At 49.2% G+C, this 22,210-nt stretch overlaps 1 protein-coding gene across 1 annotated transcript in view; it reads left to right on the plus strand.

Annotated features, from left to right (window-relative positions):
- Window positions 1-4,306, plus strand: part of CHRNA7 (cholinergic receptor nicotinic alpha 7 subunit) — a 58,773-nt gene extending 54,467 nt beyond the window's left edge. Inside the window, exons 9-10 of the mRNA XM_037145886.2 lie at window positions 922-1,031; window positions 3,782-4,306. Coding sequence (XP_037001781.2) covers window positions 922-1,031; window positions 3,782-4,306 — 635 coding nt within the window. The remainder of the gene's footprint in view (window positions 1-921; window positions 1,032-3,781) is intronic.
- The last annotated feature ends 17,904 nt before the right edge of the window (window positions 4,307-22,210 follow it).

Consider the following 22,210-nt stretch of genomic DNA (forward strand, 5'->3'; position numbering starts at 1 on the left):
ATGACCTCATTTTAACTGAATCACCCCTTCTGGTCCCTGGTGCTAACTTTAAGTCTCAGAGGTCTGCTTCCAGAAGCTCCTCACAGGCACCTCTAGTCTCCGGGGAGGGCAGTGAGCTCCTTCCTACCTGGAGGACATGAGGCATCCGTACCCCCAGGGTGTGGGCCCACACTTGGCTCTGTTGCAGGACGCTTCCTACTTAGAGCTCTGCCCCCCTGAGTGGCCAGCCTCATTGCAGGATTAGTCATTAGAGCTGCCAATCAAGGAGTGCCACCCTCTTCCAGGCTCATCCTGGGCCCCTGGCCCATAGAACTATCAATTTCTGCACTGAACCTGCAGAGAAGGCGTTTCCACCCTTGCCATGCTGGTCAGTGAATGACCCAAGGCCCTGGGAGGCTGGGTGGAGGTGCAGCCTCACAGATGGTGGCCAGTGGGCCAGAGGGAGCTCTTTCCACTGCTGTACGCTGCTTCTCACCAGAGACAAGGTGGAGATGCACAGGTTGCCCATCAGAGCTGAAGCTCATGTGCCCAGCCTGAAAAGTCGCTGCCTTTGCCCCCTTCCCTCTGGCAGGGAAACAGCAGCACCCACCTCCCCCAGTGCCTCAGGGCAGATGGGGTGGGACTCGTCATCCACACTAGTCCCCCAAGTCTCCAGGCCTGATAGCACAGCCGGGCGACGCCCAGTCTGTCCTCGTTACACCCCCCAGCACGTCCCTGCCCTGCAGTCATCACGAGGTGCCCACATGCTCTCCATCCAGGCCGTTTCCGTTGCAATGCGGGTCCCTGTGCTTTCTCGTGGGAGCCACCCCCTCGGCCCCCTGCAAGGTGCTGTGGAGTCTCACTGGAGGTCTGGGTCCGCCTCCACCCTGTGACTTTTGCGCCACCAGGCCGTGTCTCACCCCGCGCCCGCTCTCTCCGCAGCCCAGTACTTCGCCAGCACCATGATCATCGTGGGCCTCTCCGTGGTCGTCACCGTCATCGTGCTGCAGTACCACCACCACGACCCCGACGGCGGCCAGATGCCCAAGTGGGTGCGTCCATTCCCCGCCCCCCTGCCTCCCACCCCCGCCGCAGGGAGTCAGGGCCTCTCCGGAACCAGAACCGAGGCGCCAGGATGACCGGGTCTAGTTAAAAAGTCCCGACAGCTGGCGTTCCCTAACCAAGAGCCATGCTTCTCCTGTGACCTCACCTGCCCGCACGGCTCTGCCTGCGGGATGGTGACGTGGCTCTTAGGACCTGGCTCCGGGAGCAGGGCCCACACACTGGCTGCCCCCACGCGCCCTTCTGGCACAGCGACTTCAAAGCTCCCTTTGGCACATGCGCGTGGAGAACCGAGCAGGGGTTGGATTCAGCCAGGAGGTGAGTGCACCGTGGCACCGTTGAATCCTCCAAACAGTAAGAAGAGAGTCGCTGTTTACTGAAACAGACATTCGGCACATGGGGATGCGCGCCAGCCCAAACCCTACCGAATGAAGGTCTGTCATTTCCAGTGGGACAGAGGATGGGAGAAAAGGGAGTAGGTTAAAAAGAAAGGATTGAATTTAATAGCCTGTCCTTTAGCCCAGGCGATGCCCTCCACCCTGGCACCTGTGAGGGCTGTCCCCACCTGCTCTGGACCTGGGCCCTGCAAACCCTCCAGCCTTCCTGTCCAGAGAGGGTGGCCTGGGGACAGCGGGAAGCTAACGAAGCCCTCTTGCGTTCAAATGAGCCCGGGTTTAGAGACCCTGGCATCCAAGGTCAGGCGGCTAAATGTGCTACAAGATAAAAAGGTGCATTTTGTTGAACCTCCAGGAGCAGGGCGATCTGGGCCTGCTAACAACATCCGTTGTGCAATATTTACAGTTACACCAAGTTCACACAGGAATAGCCACTATTTTGTATGGTTTGTTATCTTGTAAGTTGGTAGCATGTATACTTTTAAAATTAGCAAAGCTTAAAGCTGCAGTAAAGGCTTTCCAGCATTATATACAATAGCCAGGACATGGAAGCAGCCTAAATGGCCATCAGTAAACAGGTAAATAAAGATGAGGTACATACATACAGTGGAATGTTACTAGGCCATAAAAAAGAAGGAAATCTCACCATCTGTGGCAGCGTGGATGGACCTAGAGGGTATGGTGCTAAATGAAACATATCAGGTGGAGAAGAACAGATACCACATACACATTTTGCTCACATACAGAATCTAAAAAAAAAAAAGAAATGGCTTCACAAAGTTCCTTTGTCCCCTTAGAGCCTTGTCCATGGCAAGTTCTTACACTTAATAACGACTCTCATACCTCATTGCAGGAGAGTGAGCTTCTGTTAAATGTCACCGCCTCATCTGCAGGGCATGTTGCCCTGCCCACGGGCTTGTTTTGAAAAAGTCCCCTCTGCTCTAACCCTGACACACTCTGTCCACTGACACATCTGTTTGAAACAGGGAACACATTCCCATGTCATGAAAGTGAGATGACACACAAGGAAATTCCGCCTCCAGCCCTGCCCCTCCCTCCACGGCCAGTGCTGAAAACCATTTGAATTAAGTCCCTTTTTTCCTCTTCCAGTGTTGGTTTATGCAAATATTAACACATATTCTTATGTCTTATATTTGGACTGATATAAAAAAATACGAAAATTAAGACAGAAAGGTGCCAAACCATTTGTAATGAACAGCGCTGGACTGTTCCAGAAACATCTTCATGAAGAGCAATAATTATTCTCCTCTTAACACTAGAGTGTGCTAAAACCAATGGCTGCAAATGAGATATGGAGCCTGTATCTCACACTCTCATTTCACATAGCATACTGCATTTTTCTTTCTTTCTTTCCAAGTGTATTTGAAACATAAACAGCCTCTGAGGGGCTTTTATGATGACCTGCAGCTCAGAAGAAGATACTGCTGAGCGCGGTGGCATTCTGTGACATTTGCACAGCCAGAATCAAAGCTGTGACCTAATGGAAGGGGTCACGAGCACAGCGCGATGAGTGCCAAGGGGACAATGTCATCTTTGGAGATAGTTGAGCCTTGAAAGCCAATGATTGAAGCTAAAATGGACTTGGCAGTGTGGATTGTATTAGCTTGCAATGAGCCCCGTGGGGAGGCACAGAGCCCCCCAGGTGGCGGGAGAAGCTGCTGGCGCTACTGCCTGGCTCTCTGAGTGCCCAGCTGCCTCTGGTTTGGACGCACTCCTGGACAACACACTCCCTCGGGCTCTGGCCCCAGCTGCCTGGTGCCTTCTGGGTGGGTTGGGGCTGCGCTCTCGGGAGTCTGAAATTGAACCCTGTGGGGCCTTGGACAGGTCAGGAGTCTACATAAGTCAAGGGATGTCTTCCCTATGATACCCTGAGCCAATGTATTGGCCTCTTCAGACCTTGGCTTCTTTATCTGTAACATGGGGGGCATAGACAGACTTTGCAGAGCCTTACAAGGCCCCAGTGACATGGCGTCTCTCCTGAGCCTTGTGGGGAGGGCTGACGTGGAAACCATGGAGACCACGGACTGTGGAAAAGCCTCGAGGGCCAGCAGAGCGGAGATCACGGGGTGTGGGTGGCAGGCAGAGAGCCACCTGCCAGGACCAAGGGCTGTGTTTACAGCCACAAGGAAACTGCTCCTGTGCTTCCTTGTCTGTCTCACGGCCTGTCCCTGTGCCCGCGTACTGCAGTCGTCCTCGGTGGCATCAAAATGATCACCAGGAAGTGCAACAGACGTGAAATTCTGGCCGCCCCCAGGGTGCTATAGGGTTCCACCGGCTGGTGCCAGTGTCCCGGCTGCTCCTCACGCTCCTTTGTGTCTCCCCAGACCAGGGTCATCCTCCTGAACTGGTGTGCCTGGTTCCTGCGCATGAAGCGGCCGGGCGAGGACAAGGTGCGCCCCGCGTGCCAGCACAAGCCGCGCCGCTGCAGCCTGGCCAGCGTGGAGATGAGCGCGGTGGCCGGGCCGCCGGCCCCCAATGGCAACCTGCTCTACATCGGCTTCCGCGGCCTGGACGGAGTGCACTGCGCCCCCACGCCGGACTCCGGGGTCGTGTGCGGCCGCCTGGCCTGCTCCCCAGCACACGCGCACGACGAGCACCTCCTGCACGGCGGGCCGCCCTCCGAGGGGGACCCGGAGCTCGCCAAGATCCTGGAGGAGGTGCGCTACATCGCCAACCGCTTCCGCAGCCAGGACGAGAGCGAGGCGGTGTGCAGCGAGTGGAAGTTCGCCGCCTGCGTGGTGGACCGCCTGTGCCTCATGGCCTTCTCCGTCTTCACCATCATCTGCACCATCGGCATCCTCATGTCGGCGCCCAACTTCGTCGAGGCTGTGTCCAAAGACTTCGCTTGACCGGCTGGCTCCCAGCGGGCAGGACACGCACAGAGGCTGGCGGTGACCTGGCCTTGGGGGGTGGATCGCCCTCAGTCGCGTCTGTTCCAGTCTCCTTGTCACTTTCAGGAGTAGGACGTCAGCGCGTTTTTGTTTCATCTTTTCAGAGGGGCTGCTGGCTGTCCTTGGAACAGCCTCCTGGTCGGCGGGAACCCTGGAAGGTCCTTCTGCCCGTCCCCGCCTCCTGGTGAGCCCTACTAGGAGGTGGAGTGGCCAAGACGGCCAGCCAGAGGGGCCTTCACACCTGGTCTTGCATGCCTGCATGTCACGTGTGTGACAATTCTACGTCTGCTTTGGCCTGTGCACACACCTAGATCGGTTCTACTTCCGGTAATAATGACCCCCCACTCACTGAATCTATTCCAATAGCTGGCTGGGGAAAGGAAACAGACCTAAACCCAGCTAAAGCTAAACACTAATGGCTAATTTTTCTATAGTTCAGATTTCATTTATCAAGACAGTTGGTAGAAGTAGTTTTATGCTGTTTCAACGTTTAAAGAAGACAGAAAGATGTAGCTGACCTTGTAAATGATCCTCTTACCAGGTCAATTTCTGCTACCTGGCCTCGTCTAGGGAGGACCGGACTGGTAAAGCCAGGGCAGTTTCTGCAGAGTCCAGGCAAGCCCCCTGTGGGTGCGGTGCCCCCAACACAGAGGGCAAGTGATCTGCTCTGCAAAACCCAGAGGGCAGGGGAGTTCTATCAGAGTTACCAGCCCAGCCCTAGCAGGTGGGGCTCATTTGGTTGGAATGTCATCCTGTAACCAGGGAATAGAGGGTTCAATTCCCAGTCAAGGGGCACACCTGGGTTGTGGGTTCGATCCCCAGTTCGTGCGCATACAGGAGGCGACCAGTGGATGTTTCTCTCTCACATCAGTGTTTTCACTCTCTCCCTTCCTCTCTCTCTCTCAAGAGGCAATGAAAAAATGTCCTCAGGTGTGGATAAGAAGATAAAAAGAATTACCATTTAGATAGTGGAATATCTAAAGCTAAATTAAGCCATGTGTATGTGTGTGTTTTTTTTTAAGATTTTTATTTGATTTGTCTTTAGAGGGGAAGGGAAGGAGACAGGGAGAGAAACATCAATGTATGGTTGCCTCTCATGTGTCCCCTGCTGGGAACTGGCCTGCAACCCAGGCATGTGCCCTGACTGGGAATCGAACTGCGATCCTTTGGTTCACAGGCCCACACTCAATCCACTGAGCCACACCAGCCAGAGCCCACGTATGTGTTTTTTAAAAGGAATGCATTAGATATGTGCTCATGTACTGGGGTGGATGAGGCTTAGAAACCTGTGGATCCCTACAAGTGTGCCATATAACGTGAAAGTATCGTGTGCTTTTTCTCTTTGTTTCCGAGCCAGGGCCAGGGGCCGGGACCTCTTCTCGCTCCCTTTGTCGGGGAGGGGATGGTGCGGCCCAGGCTTCCCTGATGACGGGCAGTCGTGGTCAGCAGGAGGGGCTGGCGGGCCAACTGTGGCTGCACAGCCAGTAACTCGAGTGCCTGGCTTTTGGGGACCTGCTTCCCCACAGCCTGTCCACCCAGCTCAGCCCAGAAAGCTGTGGGATGTGTGTTTTGAAAGCCAAGGAAGCTTTAATGTTGAACTTACATGGTGACAGAACTCACCGCTTAGGCTGTGTGGCTGACGCTAGTCCCTTGGCCTCTCCCCATCTTTCTTATTTTTAAATAACATTGGAGGGAGATACAAGAAAACACCTCCCATTCAATTGTGTCCTCCAGTCACTGCCTGGAGCTCAGATGTGCAGCAGGCTTTGTGGCCCGGGACCTCCGGTGTGCTGTGGCCCCCGAGTTAGAATTAGATTTTTCAGAGCAAAAGAAATCGCGTACATTTCTCCAGCCATTTACTGCACTCATTTCTTGCACGTGGACTTGTTTGTAGTGGGGATGATGGTGACTTGGGTGTGCTGTGTGTGCATGTGAGCATGAGTGTGAGTGAGTGTGAGTGCCTGTGTGCAGGTGCAGAGAGAATACCTTACGTACAACGAGATCCATAAATAAGGCCACGCCCACATTACTTGGGGGGGAGCCGGCACTCATAGCTCACCCGCTCTCGTGGGACGAACAACACCCAGTATTTTCTTTCTTTTCTCTCTCTTTTTTTGTCTATTAAACTACCTTTAGAAACAAGTCCGTGTTTCGATATATGTTAAGAAAATGTTTCATTGCTTATTGCTACCTGAAAATGGCTCCCTACTCCATTTTTGCTTTTGAAAAAAAGCCTTTTTGGTTTTGTATTTTGTACAGAAAAACAATAAAAAACAAACAAAAGTAGTTCATATTTGGACCATCCAAATAACTGCTCTGCATTTTCAAATGTAATGAGGACACGTGGTTAAGAAAAGTGTGAATGATTGAAAAAAAGTTTTTATCTTCATTAATTCACTCATGCACTTTGGAACCATTCTGTCTTATGTCTGCAAATATTTTTATGTTTATTGGTCTTTTGATGTTATTTATTGGTTTATTTATTGGCATAGAGAAAGTGTACAGTCCTATGTTGTCAACTTATCATATTTTCCTTCATAGATCCTGGGGTTTGTTTCTAGTTTTAAAAAGCCTTCCCCATGCTGATTATAAATAAACTTACTCCTATTTTCTTCTAAATCCTCATGGTTTCATTTGTTCACCTTTATGTCTTCTAACTCCCTGGGATTCACTTATTGCAGGTAATGGAGGTAAAGATGCCTTTTTTTTAGCCCTGGCTGGTGTAGCTCAGTGGACTGAGCGCAGGCCTGTGCACCAAAGGATCGCGGTTTGATTGCCAGTCAGGGCACATGCCTGGGTTGCAGGCCAGTTCCCAGCAGGAGACTCACAAGCAGCAACCACACATTGATATTTCTCTCCCTCCTTAATTCCCTTTCCCTCTAAAGATAAATAAATAAAATCTTTTAAAAAATGCCTTTTATTTTGTTTTCTCCAAATGGTTCATCACTTGTGCCAGTAAAATATATAAACAGTGCCATTTGGTACTACAATTATAATCTTCTCCCCACTTGTTCAAAATGCCATTTTTTGGTAACTAAATTCCTTTATAAATGTTTGGCTCTATTTTTTGAGTATCTGTCCATGATACTTTAAATTTCTAAGGCTTACTTCATATCAGCATCAAATATTCATATTAATGTGAATATTTAAGTCAATGCTCCTCCTGACTCTTGTTCTCTCTCCCACACACACAGACACACTTCTGCTTTTTAAACTAGGATCCCACTGAATTCATAAAACAAATCTTTCTACTCGAGGATACGGCAACCTAGGCCTATATGCAAATCTCATTTACATCACTGAGTGGGTTTTATGGTTTTGTTCTGATGGTCCTACACATTTCTCGTTGTTTATTTCTGAATAGTTCATCCCTTGGCCAGCACGCTCTATGGAGTGATTGCTTCTGTTTTATTTTCTCACTGGACGCACGAGAAAGTAGTAGATTTTGTATATTAATGTCATAACCACCATTTTCTTATTCTTTCTAAGATTTTTTCCTGGCCTCCTCCTGTCTTACTTGTTTCCCTTTACCAACTCGAGCATGGTGTTCAATAATAGGGGTCATTTATTAACAGGGGTTAAGAGATACACACCTGTCTTCTCCCGACAGTAATGGGAAGGTTCTAAGTCTCCCCATGGAACTTGTGTGAAGGCACATATTTTTGTTGTCATAATAAAAAAGTATCCACGCGTTCTTGAACGATCAAGGCTTTCCGGGGAAAACGTTTCTGATAGATTTTTGTCACAGCCTTGCTAATATCCATGGAGGCAGTTAGATTTCTTGCTCTCAGTCACTCTGCCCTATTATCTTAACAGATTCCTTAAGACCACTGTTCTGGTGCTGAGGTGATCCCTCCGTATGATCCCGAACATCCATATTCATAATTGAGATCAATCACTTCGCACTTAGCTGTGGTGTGACAAACACAAAAACAACCTCTCTATTCAGCAACCCCTTAATACATTTTAAGTCATTTTCCACCTCAGTGTAACGGAACCCGGCTGGAGGCTGCTCGGGTGTCCACGGCCGTGTCGCTCTCTGGGTTTAACTCCCTGGGCAGGTTCAGTCCTTGAGCGCTTCTGGAATCGAGTTCAGTTACAGGTATTTTCTTAGAACAGTAACTGCAATATTTTTCAGCATATTGGCCTCTTTTTGCAACACGGGCATTTAGAAGTTTCACATTTGTCTGTATTCCTGGTTATTTCTTTTCCATTTCTAGTGGTGTGTATGTCTCCTTTCTTCAGTTTTTATGGATTTGGCTCGCCGACGATTTTATTTTCTGTATGTTTCCAGACACTGAACTCCGAGACTTACTTATCGCTCTGGGAACCTGGCGGCAGCACTGTTGCCCGTGGGCTAGCTGGTGAGCCTACAGCAGGGGCTAGACCCGGGAGGGACCACCTTCCCCGCCAGCCTGTGGGCTCCAGCACCAGGACTGGAGTTTTCTTCGGCAGTGGGTCCTTACAACCCGCAAACGGCCACACAGCCCAGGTCCAGTAGCGAGCCCCGCCCATCCCGCTCACCCCGCCCACGACCTGTGGCGGGCCCCGCCCACACCACCCAAGTCCTGTGGCCAGTCCGTCTGACCCCTCACACAGAGGCGCACCCCAGGCTCCCCATGCATATGTTGAAGGTACTTCCCTCGCTGGAACCAGTAAAAGGCCCAGCGTGTTCACCCGCAGGTGTGGTCCCAGGGTCTTCGGCTGGAGGACATTTTCTGTTACAATATATTCGGGTAGCCCTGGCCAGGTTGCTCAGTTGGTTGGAGTGTCCCGTGCACCAAAAGGTTTGGGGTTTGATCTCCCCTCGTGGCACATACGGGAAACAACCAATTAATGTTTCTCTCTCTCTCTCTCCCCTCCTCTCTCTCTAAGATCAATGCACATACCCTCAAGTGATGATTAACATATATATATAACATATATATATGTATATGTATATATATATATGTTTTAGAGAAACATATTTGGTTAACACTCATGGGCTGATTTCCATGAGGCCTTTTAAAACATGTAAAACAGCCCTGGCTGGTGTAGCTCAGTAGATTGAACATGGGCTTTGAACTAAAGGGTCACTGGTTCGATTCTCAGTTAGGGCACATGCCTGGGTTGTGGACCAGGTCTCCAGTGAAGCAACCATACATTGATGCTTGTCTCCCTCCCTCTGTCTAAAAATAACAAAAGCGAAACCTTAAAAAAGTAAAACATGTAACAGCATATACATTCCACCCTCACCTGGCCACCAATACCATGCTAGCATACCCTTGGCCACCCCCTGGCATGCTGGAACCCTCTCAGCAAAGTTCTGAGCTAAGCGCACCCTTGCTCTGTGTGTGTGTGTGCGTGTGTGTGTTTCTGCAACACCTCCAGGAGGAACATCAGGCAGTGTTTTCTTCATTCATTAATCTCACGATTCTACCAGGGACTAATGGACCCCACGTAGCCCATTATCCGCCCTTCCCAGCCCTGCCGCTGTGCCCCTAAGCCTCACACTGCATGAGCTCACAATCACTCCGCATCTACTTCCAAAGAACATTTTTCAGAGAACAAACAAGCAAACAAAAGGGCATTACAATGGTGTCCACTGGTATGCTCACTGAGTTTCATGCAAGCTGTTACCTTCGCACACGCTCACACAAAGAAACACACAGAAGCAAGAGGCATGTCCGGGTGTTCTTGGAAAAAGGCTGGAACAGGCTGCTGTCCTGCTCCTCCAACCCAGCTCAGCTAGGCTAGCCTAGCTCTGCTCAGCTCCTGGGGCTTCTGGGAAGTTCTTCTGAAAGCCCAAGGCAGCTGCAGACGTGGCATGCTCAGCACGCACAGGGGAAGCCAGGGGACCACTGGAACTTACCAGGGGCTGGGGATAACATTCTGGACCTGACGCTGGACACCTGCCTGTCTCAGGCAGGCCTGCCCGGTAGGCACCTGCTGCCTTTGGATTTATGAATGTACCCAGTCGCCTCGGCTGCGTTTCCTGGCTGAGCTCCCTGGGTAGATGTACCCTAGCGGTGCGTCTGTTGTGGTCCAGACGAGACACATGGATGATGACACGGGACCTGTCATGAACAGCAACACTGTGATCCCACAGCCATCTGTCTCTGCAGTTCCCTTGGACTTACCACAGGCTGATTTCTTTTTCTTTTTTAAAGATTTTATGTATTAAATTTTAGAGAGAGGGGAAGGGAGGGAGAAAGAGAAGGAAAGAAACATTAATATGAGAGAGAAACATCAATCAGCTGCCTTTTCCACACACCCTCTACTGGGGACCTGGCTCTCCACCCAGGCATGTGCCCTGACTGAGAATCGAACCAGTGACCTTTCAGTTTGTGGCATGATGCCCAACCCACTGAGCCACACCATTCCGGGCCAGGCTGATTTTTTTTTGCAAGAGCTCAGGTTCCCGGCTCAGCCTGCCTTTGCTGAAAAGTCTCCTTGCAGGGAAGAGGAGCGAGGGCTCTAAATTGTAATCCTCGGCCTTAACGGTTCTAACTGTTCTAGCCCAGTTCTAACTCATTCCATTCTAACACCAAGTTCTGTCCCGAACTCATCCTGTTCTGTCCAGTTCTAATGCCAAGTCCGACGTCATCAGTGTCCCGTGTCTCCCTCAAAACCCTCCAGCTCTCCAATGCCCGGTGCGAAAGGACCCAGCCTGGCGTTGTCCCCACGGTGTCATAAGCATGTATCGTGCGATGTCTGTCAAAGGCAATTACGACATTTTCTGTCTACCCAGGGGTGTCTTTGGTTAACAATGAGCAGGAGGCTTGCGTTCCTTATGGAGCACTCTGACAACCCAGCAGTTTACAGAGTATAGACGAAGAAAGGCTGCTTTTCACCCCCTGATACAATGCCACATAACAACTTTGACACTGAACTTTTAAGGAAGGGACCCCGGATTATTGTGCACCCACGTTGTGAAGAATGTACTTTGGTCTCACAGTCAAGCTGTGCCCCCAACATCTACAGCTGTGTGTACGTGCATGTTGGGGCTGATGAGTGAGGTTTGACTTCAAAGATAAGATTTTTTTGTCTCCTGATAAAATCCCCCCAGAGCAAAGAGATCTCCTATCAAAATGCTGTGATTTGTCTGCATGGGGTTTTGACGAAGTTCTGGACAAGCCACTGTGTCCCCATAATGAAAACAGAAATGAAGTCAACCTTCTAATAGGAAATTGACAGGCAAATAAAGTAATCTCCAGGTTACCCAGTTTCCCAAGTGAGCTAAGGCAAGAAATAAATTGAAATAGAAAGTGAAGAGTCTCCAGGTATCTGTATAGATACTTCATAATTATTTTTTAAAGGTTTTATTTACCGTATTTTTTGGACCATAAGAGGCACCTGAGTTTTAGAGGAGAAAAATAGCAAAAAATTTTTGAAGCAAAAAATGTGGTAAAATATATAATAACATAAATAACATCATATTTCACCAATGTAAATGTAAACACAACTCAACAGCAGCATTAACAACCATTATTCCTCCAAAATTTGGAGGGGGGAAGATGTGTCTTATAGTCTGAAAAATAAGGTATTTATTTTTAGATGGAGGGGAGGAGAAGGAGAGAAACATCAATGTGTGGTTGCCTCTCACGCGCCCCCTACTGGGGACCTGACCCACAACCTAGGCATGTACTCTGACTGGGAATCGAACTGGTGACTCTTTGGTTCACAGGCTGGTGCTCAATTCACTGAACCATACCAGACATGGTGATACTTTTTATAATTGTCTATAATCTGAATGTCACGATTTGCCCCCAGCCTCTCTGATTGCTTCTTATTCTTACACTTTCATTTATCTCTTCCTTTTCCACTTCATAAGTGCGACTAAAATTCACACGTAAGTATCTCCAGCATGAAATGTTCATCCTGTGCTTGCTGACTGAGACTGGCCGGAGAATTCCTCACCTTTGTCTTTAATTTAAATAAGTTATGGCCTCCGCTTCATTAGAGAAAAACGAGAAATTGTGCATTGCTGCCCAGGAAACATGAGCAGAAGTTCTACCTTGACATTGAGGGAAAGGAAGGTGGACGGGCCAGCCCTGGGCACAGTTAGGAACTTGCTTTTGGCCCATGAACTCTCACACCTTTCTCTCGGTCACACGTTGCTCTTCTTCCCAAAGATTCTAAGACACTCCTGCCATCCTTTCATTCCAAAAACTCTCCCCCACAAGTCTTGCTCTCCCCACTGTGCACTGAGCCCCAGAATCAGTGCTTGGGCCTTCTCCCCTTTGTCTTACTTCCTCACACAAGGCCGACTTGTCAGAACGCCACCCTGTGTACCTGTCCAGGGGCACTGGCCTCTGCCCGCAGCACCAATGTCTTGGCCTCCAAGCCAGTATGGGGACGGACAAGGATATAGGCAGGGTCTGGGTGTGGGGCTCCTGCAGGCCCCCCAGCTCTCACTCCAGATGCACAGAAGCCACGTGAGATCCTTGCTCTTCATTCGGGGGTTCAGCCCAGAATTCGCTGTCTGGAGCAAGGCAGCTGAGACACCAGGCGGCCAGGACTGGCCTTGGTTTTAACATAGGTAAAAAGCTCCCTCTCTTCCTGTCTCTGGGTATTTTTGAGACCCACCCACCAGGATAGGTAGACAAGTCAGCAGTATGTGTCTGGCCACAAAGAAAATCTCTGCAAACTCCTGAAAGTAAAAATGACATATGTCGTATTTCCCCGAGAGGGAACACTGCCTTCCCACACCCGGTTTCCAGGACTGGGCAGGGACAGCTCCCTGCCACCAGCAGCTGGGCTGTCCTCACGTCCGTGCCTTCTGCCACTGAGCCAGTGTCTTCCACAAAAGTCCCTGCTGGATGTCAGTCTGCAAATCGACTTCCCCGAAGTCTTGCCCCCTGGAGCACGCGTCGCTAAGATAAGATGTGTAACGCACTGGAGGGAAGGGAAGGCACCCTGTTTGGACCACCTTTTTCCTGGTGTTTCCAGTGATGTACACATACCCATCATCCCCTCTGGCAGCACCGCCTGTGGAAGGTGCCACTGGCCCATTTCGGGGTGCGGGAGGCGGGATGAGAAGACGGAGCTTTCTGCCCAAGAGCTCGGGACTAACCAGGGAAGGCCCAGCTCTCACGTGGCCTCTGTTGGTGCGTGAAATTCGCCACCACAAATGCCTCTGAAGGCTGCTCGTAAGTATTTCCCCACTGACTGCTGGAATGGAACAGGGTGAGCGCTCAGGCCCACATTCAGATTTACGGGGAAACCAAACCTGCCTGGCGCTCTGTCCCCGCCCCCCAGCCAAGGACAGCTCAGAGGACGGTGCGTGATGGTGCGTGCGGAGGGCGCAGGCTCGGGAGTCTCTGCCTGTGGACCCACCGGCCCTGAATCTCACCCGATGCCGCGGCAGTTTGAAAGTGAGAAGCCTGGCTTCTGTCTCTGAAGCGTCCTCGAGCTTCCCTGAAAATTGTTATTTATTGATTTTAGTGAGAGAGAAAGGAGGGAGGGAGGGGGACAGAGAGATAGAGAAAGAGACAGAGAGAGACACCGATTTGTTATTCCACTTATTGATGCATTCATTAACTAGTTGATGCTTGCATGTGCCCTGACTGGAGATCGAACCCACAACCTTGGCACACTAGGACGTCACTCTAACCCACTGTGCTACCCAGGCAGGGCTGATCTTCTTGTTAGGAGATGTATAATTAGCACATGACTTGCACGTACTTGCCTGAGAAGCCTTTCTGAAGCATTGACTCTGGAAATTCCAGAATAAGAGTGCTGATACAGTTATGAAACCGAGCCTTCCAAACATAATACTCAGAGAGATTGTTGACAGAAGAAAAAGGCTTCGAGGCAGCCTTTCGGAGACTCTTCAATTTGAGCCTTTATATTGGATGGTGGGGTTGGAGACAACCAGAATCTGATAGCCAAGCAGCACGAGCCTATTTGATTTCTTCCACAGACTTGGAAGTGGAGTAGAAATGAATGAGCTTTTAGAGATGCGATATAAGTGCAATTTTCTGAGGACCAGCCTGCTAGCTCTTCATTGCTTACAGTGAAAGGGGGACAGCAGCCAAAAGAGCCTTGCTCTGGCCAGGTAGCTCAGCTGGTTGGAGCATCATCCCATACACCAAAGGGTTGCAGGTACGATTCCCAGTCAGGCTACATACCTAGGTTTCAGGTTCGAGCCTCACCAGGTGCATGTGAGAGGCAACCGATCGATGGTTCCCTCTCACTTTGATATTTCTCTCTCTCTGTGTTCCTCTGTCTCTAAAATCAATAAACATATCCTTGGGTGAGGGATAAAAAATTTTTTTAAAGAGCCTTTAAGGACTTTGCTGCTCAGGCTGGCTGGCTCCATGGGAACAATGCTGAATGAGGCAGAACTCCCTGGGAAAAGCGTGTGTCAGGGACTTTCAGGAACGTGGCCCCTGGGGCACACACACAGTGCTTGGTGGTTCCAGCCGGTGTTGCGCATTGACTGCTGGGGAATTTGTGTGCCGGATGCTTTATTGATGCGGCACCAGGTCACCTGAGAAAGCTGCTGCCTCTAGGAAGAGCTCCCCAGAAATGCATTTTCCTCTCATCAACAGTGCACCTGGGGACAGAACAGAATCCCCGGTGTGTCTCTGGGGACAGGCAGAAAGTGCCTGGCCTTCTGGAAGCACCTCTTCCCCAGGGAAGCCAGACAGAAGTGAGAAAAAGCCACACCTACTTACTTTATTTTTTCTTGATGATCACACGGGTTTTGTTCTGTGCCTTGGGCCCTCACAAGGCTGGGAAAGCTGCTGTCTCTATGCCCTAAGGCGGGCTGGGTGTCCCCACCGGTCCCTTCTGTGGTCATTCATTGAGTGACTCCAGCAGGTCTGGCACTCAATACAGAATCAAGAACAAGTACAATCCTGTGCTCGCTGGGTGGCTCAGTTGGTTGGAGCACCATCCCGTACACCAAAAGGTCACAGGTCTGATTCCTGGTCAGGGCACATATGTGAGTTGCAGGTCGAGGCACATACAGAAGGCAACCGATCAATATTTCTCTCTCACATCGCCATTTCTCCCTCCTTCTCTCTCTCTCTTCAAAATCAACAAAGATATCCTTGAGTGAGAATTATAAAAATAAGGACAAACACAATCCATGCTCAAGAAGATCTGAAAAGGGAGTCAATCTACGGCATGAGATTTAAATAAGGTATAATTTAGCCATTTTCAAACCAACAGCGAGGCTCAGTCCAAATCGTTCCCTTCCACACTGTGTTATGTACTACTTCAGGAAAGAGAGAAATACAGGGGGAAAAAACACTGTCAGATATTCTCCTTAAAGCCAATAATACTGTAATAACCATGCATGGTGCCAGGTGGGTACGAGACTTATTGGGGTGATCACTCCGAAAGGTATAGAAATGTCTACCCACCATGCTGTAGCTCTGAAACCAATACTGTATGGCAACTTTACTTGAAAAATACAAAACTGTTTTTTAAATAAAGAAAACTAAAATAAAGAGGTTCCCAGAGATTTGCAATAGAGATTCCATTTAATATTTCTATCAGTTTATATTGATTAATACTGCAACATTCTAAAATGTCACGTAAGGAATCAAGAAGTAATGTTGTTATGAGCAGTGGGACTGGTGTTACTGTTCCATTAGTTGAACCTTTATATAATATATACATGTACATGTATGTATATGTGTGTGAGTATACATACATATGCACACACATGTACAATATGCCAGAGTTAGCACGGCACCTGACACACAGTATGTGCAGGCTCACAGTGGGTCTGCCGTTGCTACCCTGTGCCTGTTTGATCATCGACTCTCTTTTGGACCTCAGTCGAGGTCCCTCACCAACCTGGGCACTTGGTTTTATTTCACACCCTTCGGCCCCATTCCCCACCTGATGCCACCCCCTAAGACGCCCCACGGCAATGGCTGGCCCACCTTCTTCCTTCATCTGTGCCCTGTTCTGTGTGGGCAGGAAGGTTCAGAGCCTGGGGGGGTTCAGAGCCTGCGGTCTCAGATGCCCAAGGATAAAGTTTTATGTCAGGGTAGCTCTAAGTTAAGGTGTCACAGCTTTACCTTTAAAGTTCTGGCCATTGTTTGCCCTGGCTGGTGTGGCTCAGTGGATTGAGCACCGATCAGAGAACTGAAAGGTCACTGGTTCGATTTTTGCTCAGGGTACATGCCCGGGTAGTGGGCCAGGTCCCCAGGAGGGGGTGCACAAGAGACAAACCACACAATGATGTTTCTCTCCCTTTCTTTCTCCCTCCCTTCCCCTCTGTCTAAAAATAGATAAATAAATAAGTAAATAAAATCTTTTTTAAAAGAAGAAGTCAGCAGTGGAGCTCAGGAATAGCAGAGACAAAGAATGACCAAATTTGGTGCTTTGCAGGGACGAAGTTAAGCACTGCATTTCTGATGCTATCTTTCTTTACTTTATCTGCTGAAACACAACAATGGCAACAGAATATTTTATCATGTTGAGGAGGAGGATTATAATGACTACTCAAACTTGCAGAGGGCTGGCTTCCTTTAAGACCTGGCTCTGTTGTTCAACTGCAATATTAAGACAGGGAAAGAGCCCAGGATGCTGTGGCTCAGTGGGTTGGAACATCATCCCATTGACTGAAAGGCTGAGTGTTCAATTCCCGGTCAGGGCACCTACCCAGGTTGAGGGTTTAATCACTTGTTGAGTGTATATGGGAGGCGACCGATCAATGTTTCTCTGCCACATCAATGTTTCTCTCTCTATTTTCCTTCCTCTCTCTCTAAAAGCAATGAAAGAATGTCCTCAGATGAGGATAAAAACAAAATTGTTTAAAGCAGTGACAATGGGTGGATTCTCTGTCCCTCAACACCAACAGCTCGCAGGTGATGGGTCCCAGGAATGATCTGTTGTGCCTTTCTCCCCTCTGATGGGCACGAACTCCCTGCCTCAGACTAATAAAGCTCCTTTCCGCCCCCACAACTACAGATACTATTTATTATCTTTTGGTTCCGCTATAAAAGCTAACGAGTTTCCTATTGCTTGACAAGGTTCAGAAGTGAAATACTGCAGACAGGTCCTGAATGACATGAAGGCTACTCTTCTTTGCTCTTGGGGGTGGGGATGACTCAGGACCTCAATTACGTTACCCTCTAATGCTTTCCGTTTTAGAATACGGCCTGCTTTGCAGTGTTCTTCCTGCTTTTTTAGACATAAGTGTAGAAAAGGGCATTAAATATAAGTCAGCAGCACGGAAGGAAATTGCATCAAGTCAGCTAAAGAGAACTAAAGTATGTTTTTATGGGCTACATGTTTCAGAGCAGACACACAGGCTGACAGTCTAATAAAAAATTTAATAGCATGTGCTCACCTATTTCCTGAGGGATGTCAAGGTCTTTTGCAAGAAGGATGGTTCTGGAGAATTCCAGCATAGGCTCTCAATTATTAATCACCAAGTGACCTCTGCGTTATGCTATTGATCTCATAGACGTGGACCTGAACTTGCTTTTCTGTCTCCCCGCAGAGCGTGATGTTTAAGAAATCAGTTATTCATGGGAGATAAAAGCCAAATCAGAGTCTCCCGAAATTTAGATTTGTTTTCACCCTTCAAGAACCATTCTAAAAGCAAGCGATAGAGTTTACAGTTTTCTTGATGCCTTTTATGGTGTTGATTCATCTTAGAGAAGAGGAAGCTGAGGCCCAGAACTCGAGCCGGGTGGCCACGCGGTTGGTCTGGGCCCTGCCCCACAGAGCGGCCCCCAAGGACGCCGGGAAGGATGGCTTGGAGTCTGGAGTGCACCGAAAATCCAGCAGGGCTTTGGCTGGGGGTGGTAAAGGATGGCAGCTCCCATGCAGTGTTTAGAGAATCCCATGAGAAAGAAGGCACCGTGAACAGTGGGAAGTACAGAAACGAAGACACTGGCCAACCCTCAAGGGGCTGCCCTTGCTGATTGGGAGGCACAGCCAGTCAGGGGACTTCTGGACCTGTGCAGCTGCGGGCGGATGTGAGGCTGGGCTGGAAGTGGCCGGTGGGCGGTGGGTGGGCGCCGGGGTGCAGAGCACCTGCCAGCACTGCAGACGGTGAGTCCCACATGCATTTGCGTCATAGTGACCTCTGGGAAGAGCAGGGGCCGGACGAACGCGGGGGTGCATTCCTTGGCATGCACTCTTTGATTTCCAGTTATGTCCCATAAGAAATGGGGAGACAGGGAGGAGTTTAAGTGGGGTGATACGGCAATCTGATTTACATTCTGTATAACGTGGTCATTGCCCGGACTGCAGTTTGTGTGGAAGGACTGAGGCACTGGCAGGCTGGACGCAGATGCGTGAGGAGTAAGAATTGATGGAGGCTGAACTCACTGCAGAGGGGCTGGGAGAGGAGGGGCTGACGGGAGCCAGTACCCAGGTCTGCCCAGGTCCCCCCTCTGCCACCATCCGTGGTCAGGGACACTGAGCCTAGAAGGACCAGGCATCTCCTTAACTCACACACCTTCCACTTTGCAACCACGGCTGAGTCAGTCAGTGGGGGCCCCCTCGGTCTTTCTCGGTTCACCTTTCCTGTGAGCACGTGTCTGCTCAGACTAACCTGTAGAGAGATGGGCAAGAATGCAGCCTCACGCCTGGCAAGAAGTCTCGGTCCCGCCCCTTAACACTGGTGAGCAGCCCTGACTGCATGGCTCCTCCACTGGTTGAAGTGTCCCGTATACCAAAAGGTTGTGGGTTTGATCCCCAGTCAGGGCACCTACAGGAGGCAACCAACTGATGTTTCTCTCTCACATCGATGTTTCTCTCTCTCCCTTCATCAGTATCCCTGAGGTGAGGGTTAAACAAACTGTGGCGAACACACAATATGATATACAGATGATGCATTATAGAATTGTACACCTGAGACCTACATAATTATATTAACCAATGTCACCCCAGTAAGTACAATACAAAGCAGCTGTGCAGGAATATTTTGTGCATTTTACAGCTTATGGCCTCCATCCAAAAGCTACGGCACAGCAACAATGGCAGTCTGACATGCGCCACAGCATGTTTGTTCTAAATACTATTTATGTAATGAGGACCTTCTGACTTGAGTCAAGATCTTTGAAAAATAGAAGTATTCACACTTCCTGACTCCTGGACATAAACGTAAGGTGTGTAGGGGGAGACACGCACACACACAACTAACCTGGACGAAGCCTTACACAGAAGCTCAACTTGGGTGCAAGAGAGGCGTCTGTAGCCCGCAGTCGGAATCCGGACGGCCTTCTCGCTAGTCGCCACTTGACTCCCTGCCAACAGTTCACCTTCTTTATCTAGAAAGTGTACATATCACAGAACGCACTCTGGAGTGTGTCACGAGGATTAAACGGCAACATAAGTGCCTAGGGCTCGGTAGGAAGCGTTCAATGAACACTAGCTACTGTCCCTAATACAGTGTTATCACTCGGTCCAGCCTCGCTGTTCCTCCTTTGGTTCAGCAGACACAGCATTGATATTCCACACAGCCTTGTAATTGCAGAGGATTCTGATTCCCGATTTGGGTAGAAGGATCTGAAGCCTTGTCCCCCTGATTGGCAGTCTGTCCCCTCCCCGGCTGGCCCTTATCTATTTCTCTCTTCTGCGCCTGCGGTGGCTACCCCACAGGGGAAAATGTTGTCTGAGTGTTTGTGATAAGGGTAATGTTGTGCTTCTATATTAGAATAATAATGCTCCTACATACCACCTACCTCAAAAGCAACTTCACAGGACATAATCCAAGTCCATAAATAAACCATATGAAGGAGAACGTGTTTCTGAAATATAACAAATAGCCACAGACTGCTTGATTAATAAGCGGTACCTGGCTGGTATCCAATGAAAACTACATCTTTTGTAGCTCACCCTCTGCTGTCCTCAGAGTGGGTGCATTGCTGCCCCCCTGGTGGTCGGGCAAAGTTTTCAAGAGCAGAATATCCATGCAGTAAGGTGGATAATGAAAATAGTTCTCTTGTTACACGTGCTTTAAAAATCTATCAAATACACACACTAATTATAAATGGTTTGGTATTGGTGGCTAATAATTCCATTTCCAATTTTTAAAATTAATTTAAATTTCATTTAAAAGGCAAAATATGTCCCTGGACATTGGTCAACCTGATAATCCTCACTGACACCCAGAATTTCTATGGTTGTGCAATGTGCCTCCTACAGAGCCCTCATCTGAAGGACGGGGACGGGGGTGGGGGCGGGCTGGACGATGAGCTGGGCTGAAGGAGTGCTCACGGCCCATTTCCAATACTAAAGGATTTGGGGAGGTGGCTTTAAAAACAATGCTTCCGGCACCCTGGCAGGGTGGCTCAGTGGGTTGGAGCACCATCCCAAGCACCAACGGTTGTGGGTTCGATCGCCAGTAGGGGTGGGTATGGCGGGCAATTGATCCACGTTTCTCTCTCACATCTATGTCTCTCTCCCTCCCTCCCTCCCTCTTTCTCTCTTCCTTTCTCTCTAAAATCAATAAAACATTATCCTCAGGTGAAGATTACATTTTTAAAAATTTAAAAAGAATATGTATTTTTAAAAGTATACAGCTGGAAAAAAACCCACTCTTCTGGTGCATGCATCTGGTGCCTTGTTGCCTCCCCCTCATCTGCCAGAAGACCCCTGGGACCTTCCTCTAAGTGAGACAAGGAGTCAGCCCGCAGGTGCTCACTGAAGATGTGCCCAGACAGCTCGCGGTCCCTGCCTCTTGCTCACGGCTGCTCTTTCCTACCAGAATTCAGAGTTTCCTCTAGACCTTGCTCAGTGAATGGATCAAAAGAACTTCTTTTATATCAAGGACAGTAATGAAAAGGGTCAGTTGTATAAAAGGAAGTGGGAGTATGTATACGGGAAGATCGTTCAAGGCCTTCCAGAAACAATAATGAACTATGGGTTTTTTAAAATAGGAGGGTAGCCCCAACCAGTGTGGCTCAGTGAGTTGGGTGTCCTCCCCCAAAGCAGAGGGTCACTGGTTCTATTCCCCGCCAGGGCGCGTGCCTGCGCTGCCAGTTCAGTCCCTGGTCAGGTGTCACGTGGGAGGCAACTAATTGATGTTTCTCTCACATCCATGTTTCTCTCTCCCTCTCCATCCCTTGCCCTCTCTCTAAAAATAAATAAATAGAATCTTTAAAACATAGGAGGGTCAAAAGGGTCAAATACATGGTAACAGAAGATCTGACTTTGGGTGGTGGGCGCACAGTGCAATATCCAGAAGATGCGTCATAGAACTGCGCACTTGAAACCTACCTAATTTTATTACACAATGTTGCCCCAATACATTTAATTTAATAAGAAGAAAAAAAAGGCACCAACATTAGTTGCATTAAATTTAGGTTCCCAGAGAAGAAAAGACACAACAAGAAACCATCTGAGGACTTGAAGCATAACACAAATCACATCGGATTCATGTTTTGGGAAGGTTGCCATGGTTATGATAGGGAAGAACAGCCCGTAGGGCATCCATGAAAGGGGACACTCGCCAGGCCGCTGTAGGGATGCTGGCAGAGATGCTGCTGACCTGGGCTGAGGGGCGCGGGTTGGTGGGAATGTTGGAGACCACGCCGGCAGCGCTCACACTCACAGACGGGTAAAGCTGGGTGGGAGTCAAAGCGTCTCCTATATTCTAGCTTGAACAACCCGATGTACAGCCACGACACCAACTGAGATGAAAAGATCCATGAAAGAAGAGAAACCAAAAGCTCATTTGTTTTATGCACACCAAGGATCAGAACTCCGTAAATCGATTAAGGTGACATTAGCTATGCTGGACTGAAGCTCGGAGCAGAGGTGTGGCCAGACATATAAAATGAGGGGCATCCATTTTTGCGACATGTTGAAAATTCCGTGTTGATCTGGAAAGAAAAAAAGAGAAGAGGGCCCTTCACCAAGTCCAGAGGAACCCCACATTTGCAGTGTGGAGATCAGGGG

Source organism: Artibeus jamaicensis, unplaced genomic scaffold (assembly GCF_021234435.1).
Source record: "Artibeus jamaicensis isolate MK-2021 breed Jamaican fruit bat unplaced genomic scaffold, CSHL_Jam_final scaffold_612, whole genome shotgun sequence".
NCBI classification, from domain to species: Eukaryota; Metazoa; Chordata; class Mammalia; order Chiroptera; family Phyllostomidae; genus Artibeus; species Artibeus jamaicensis.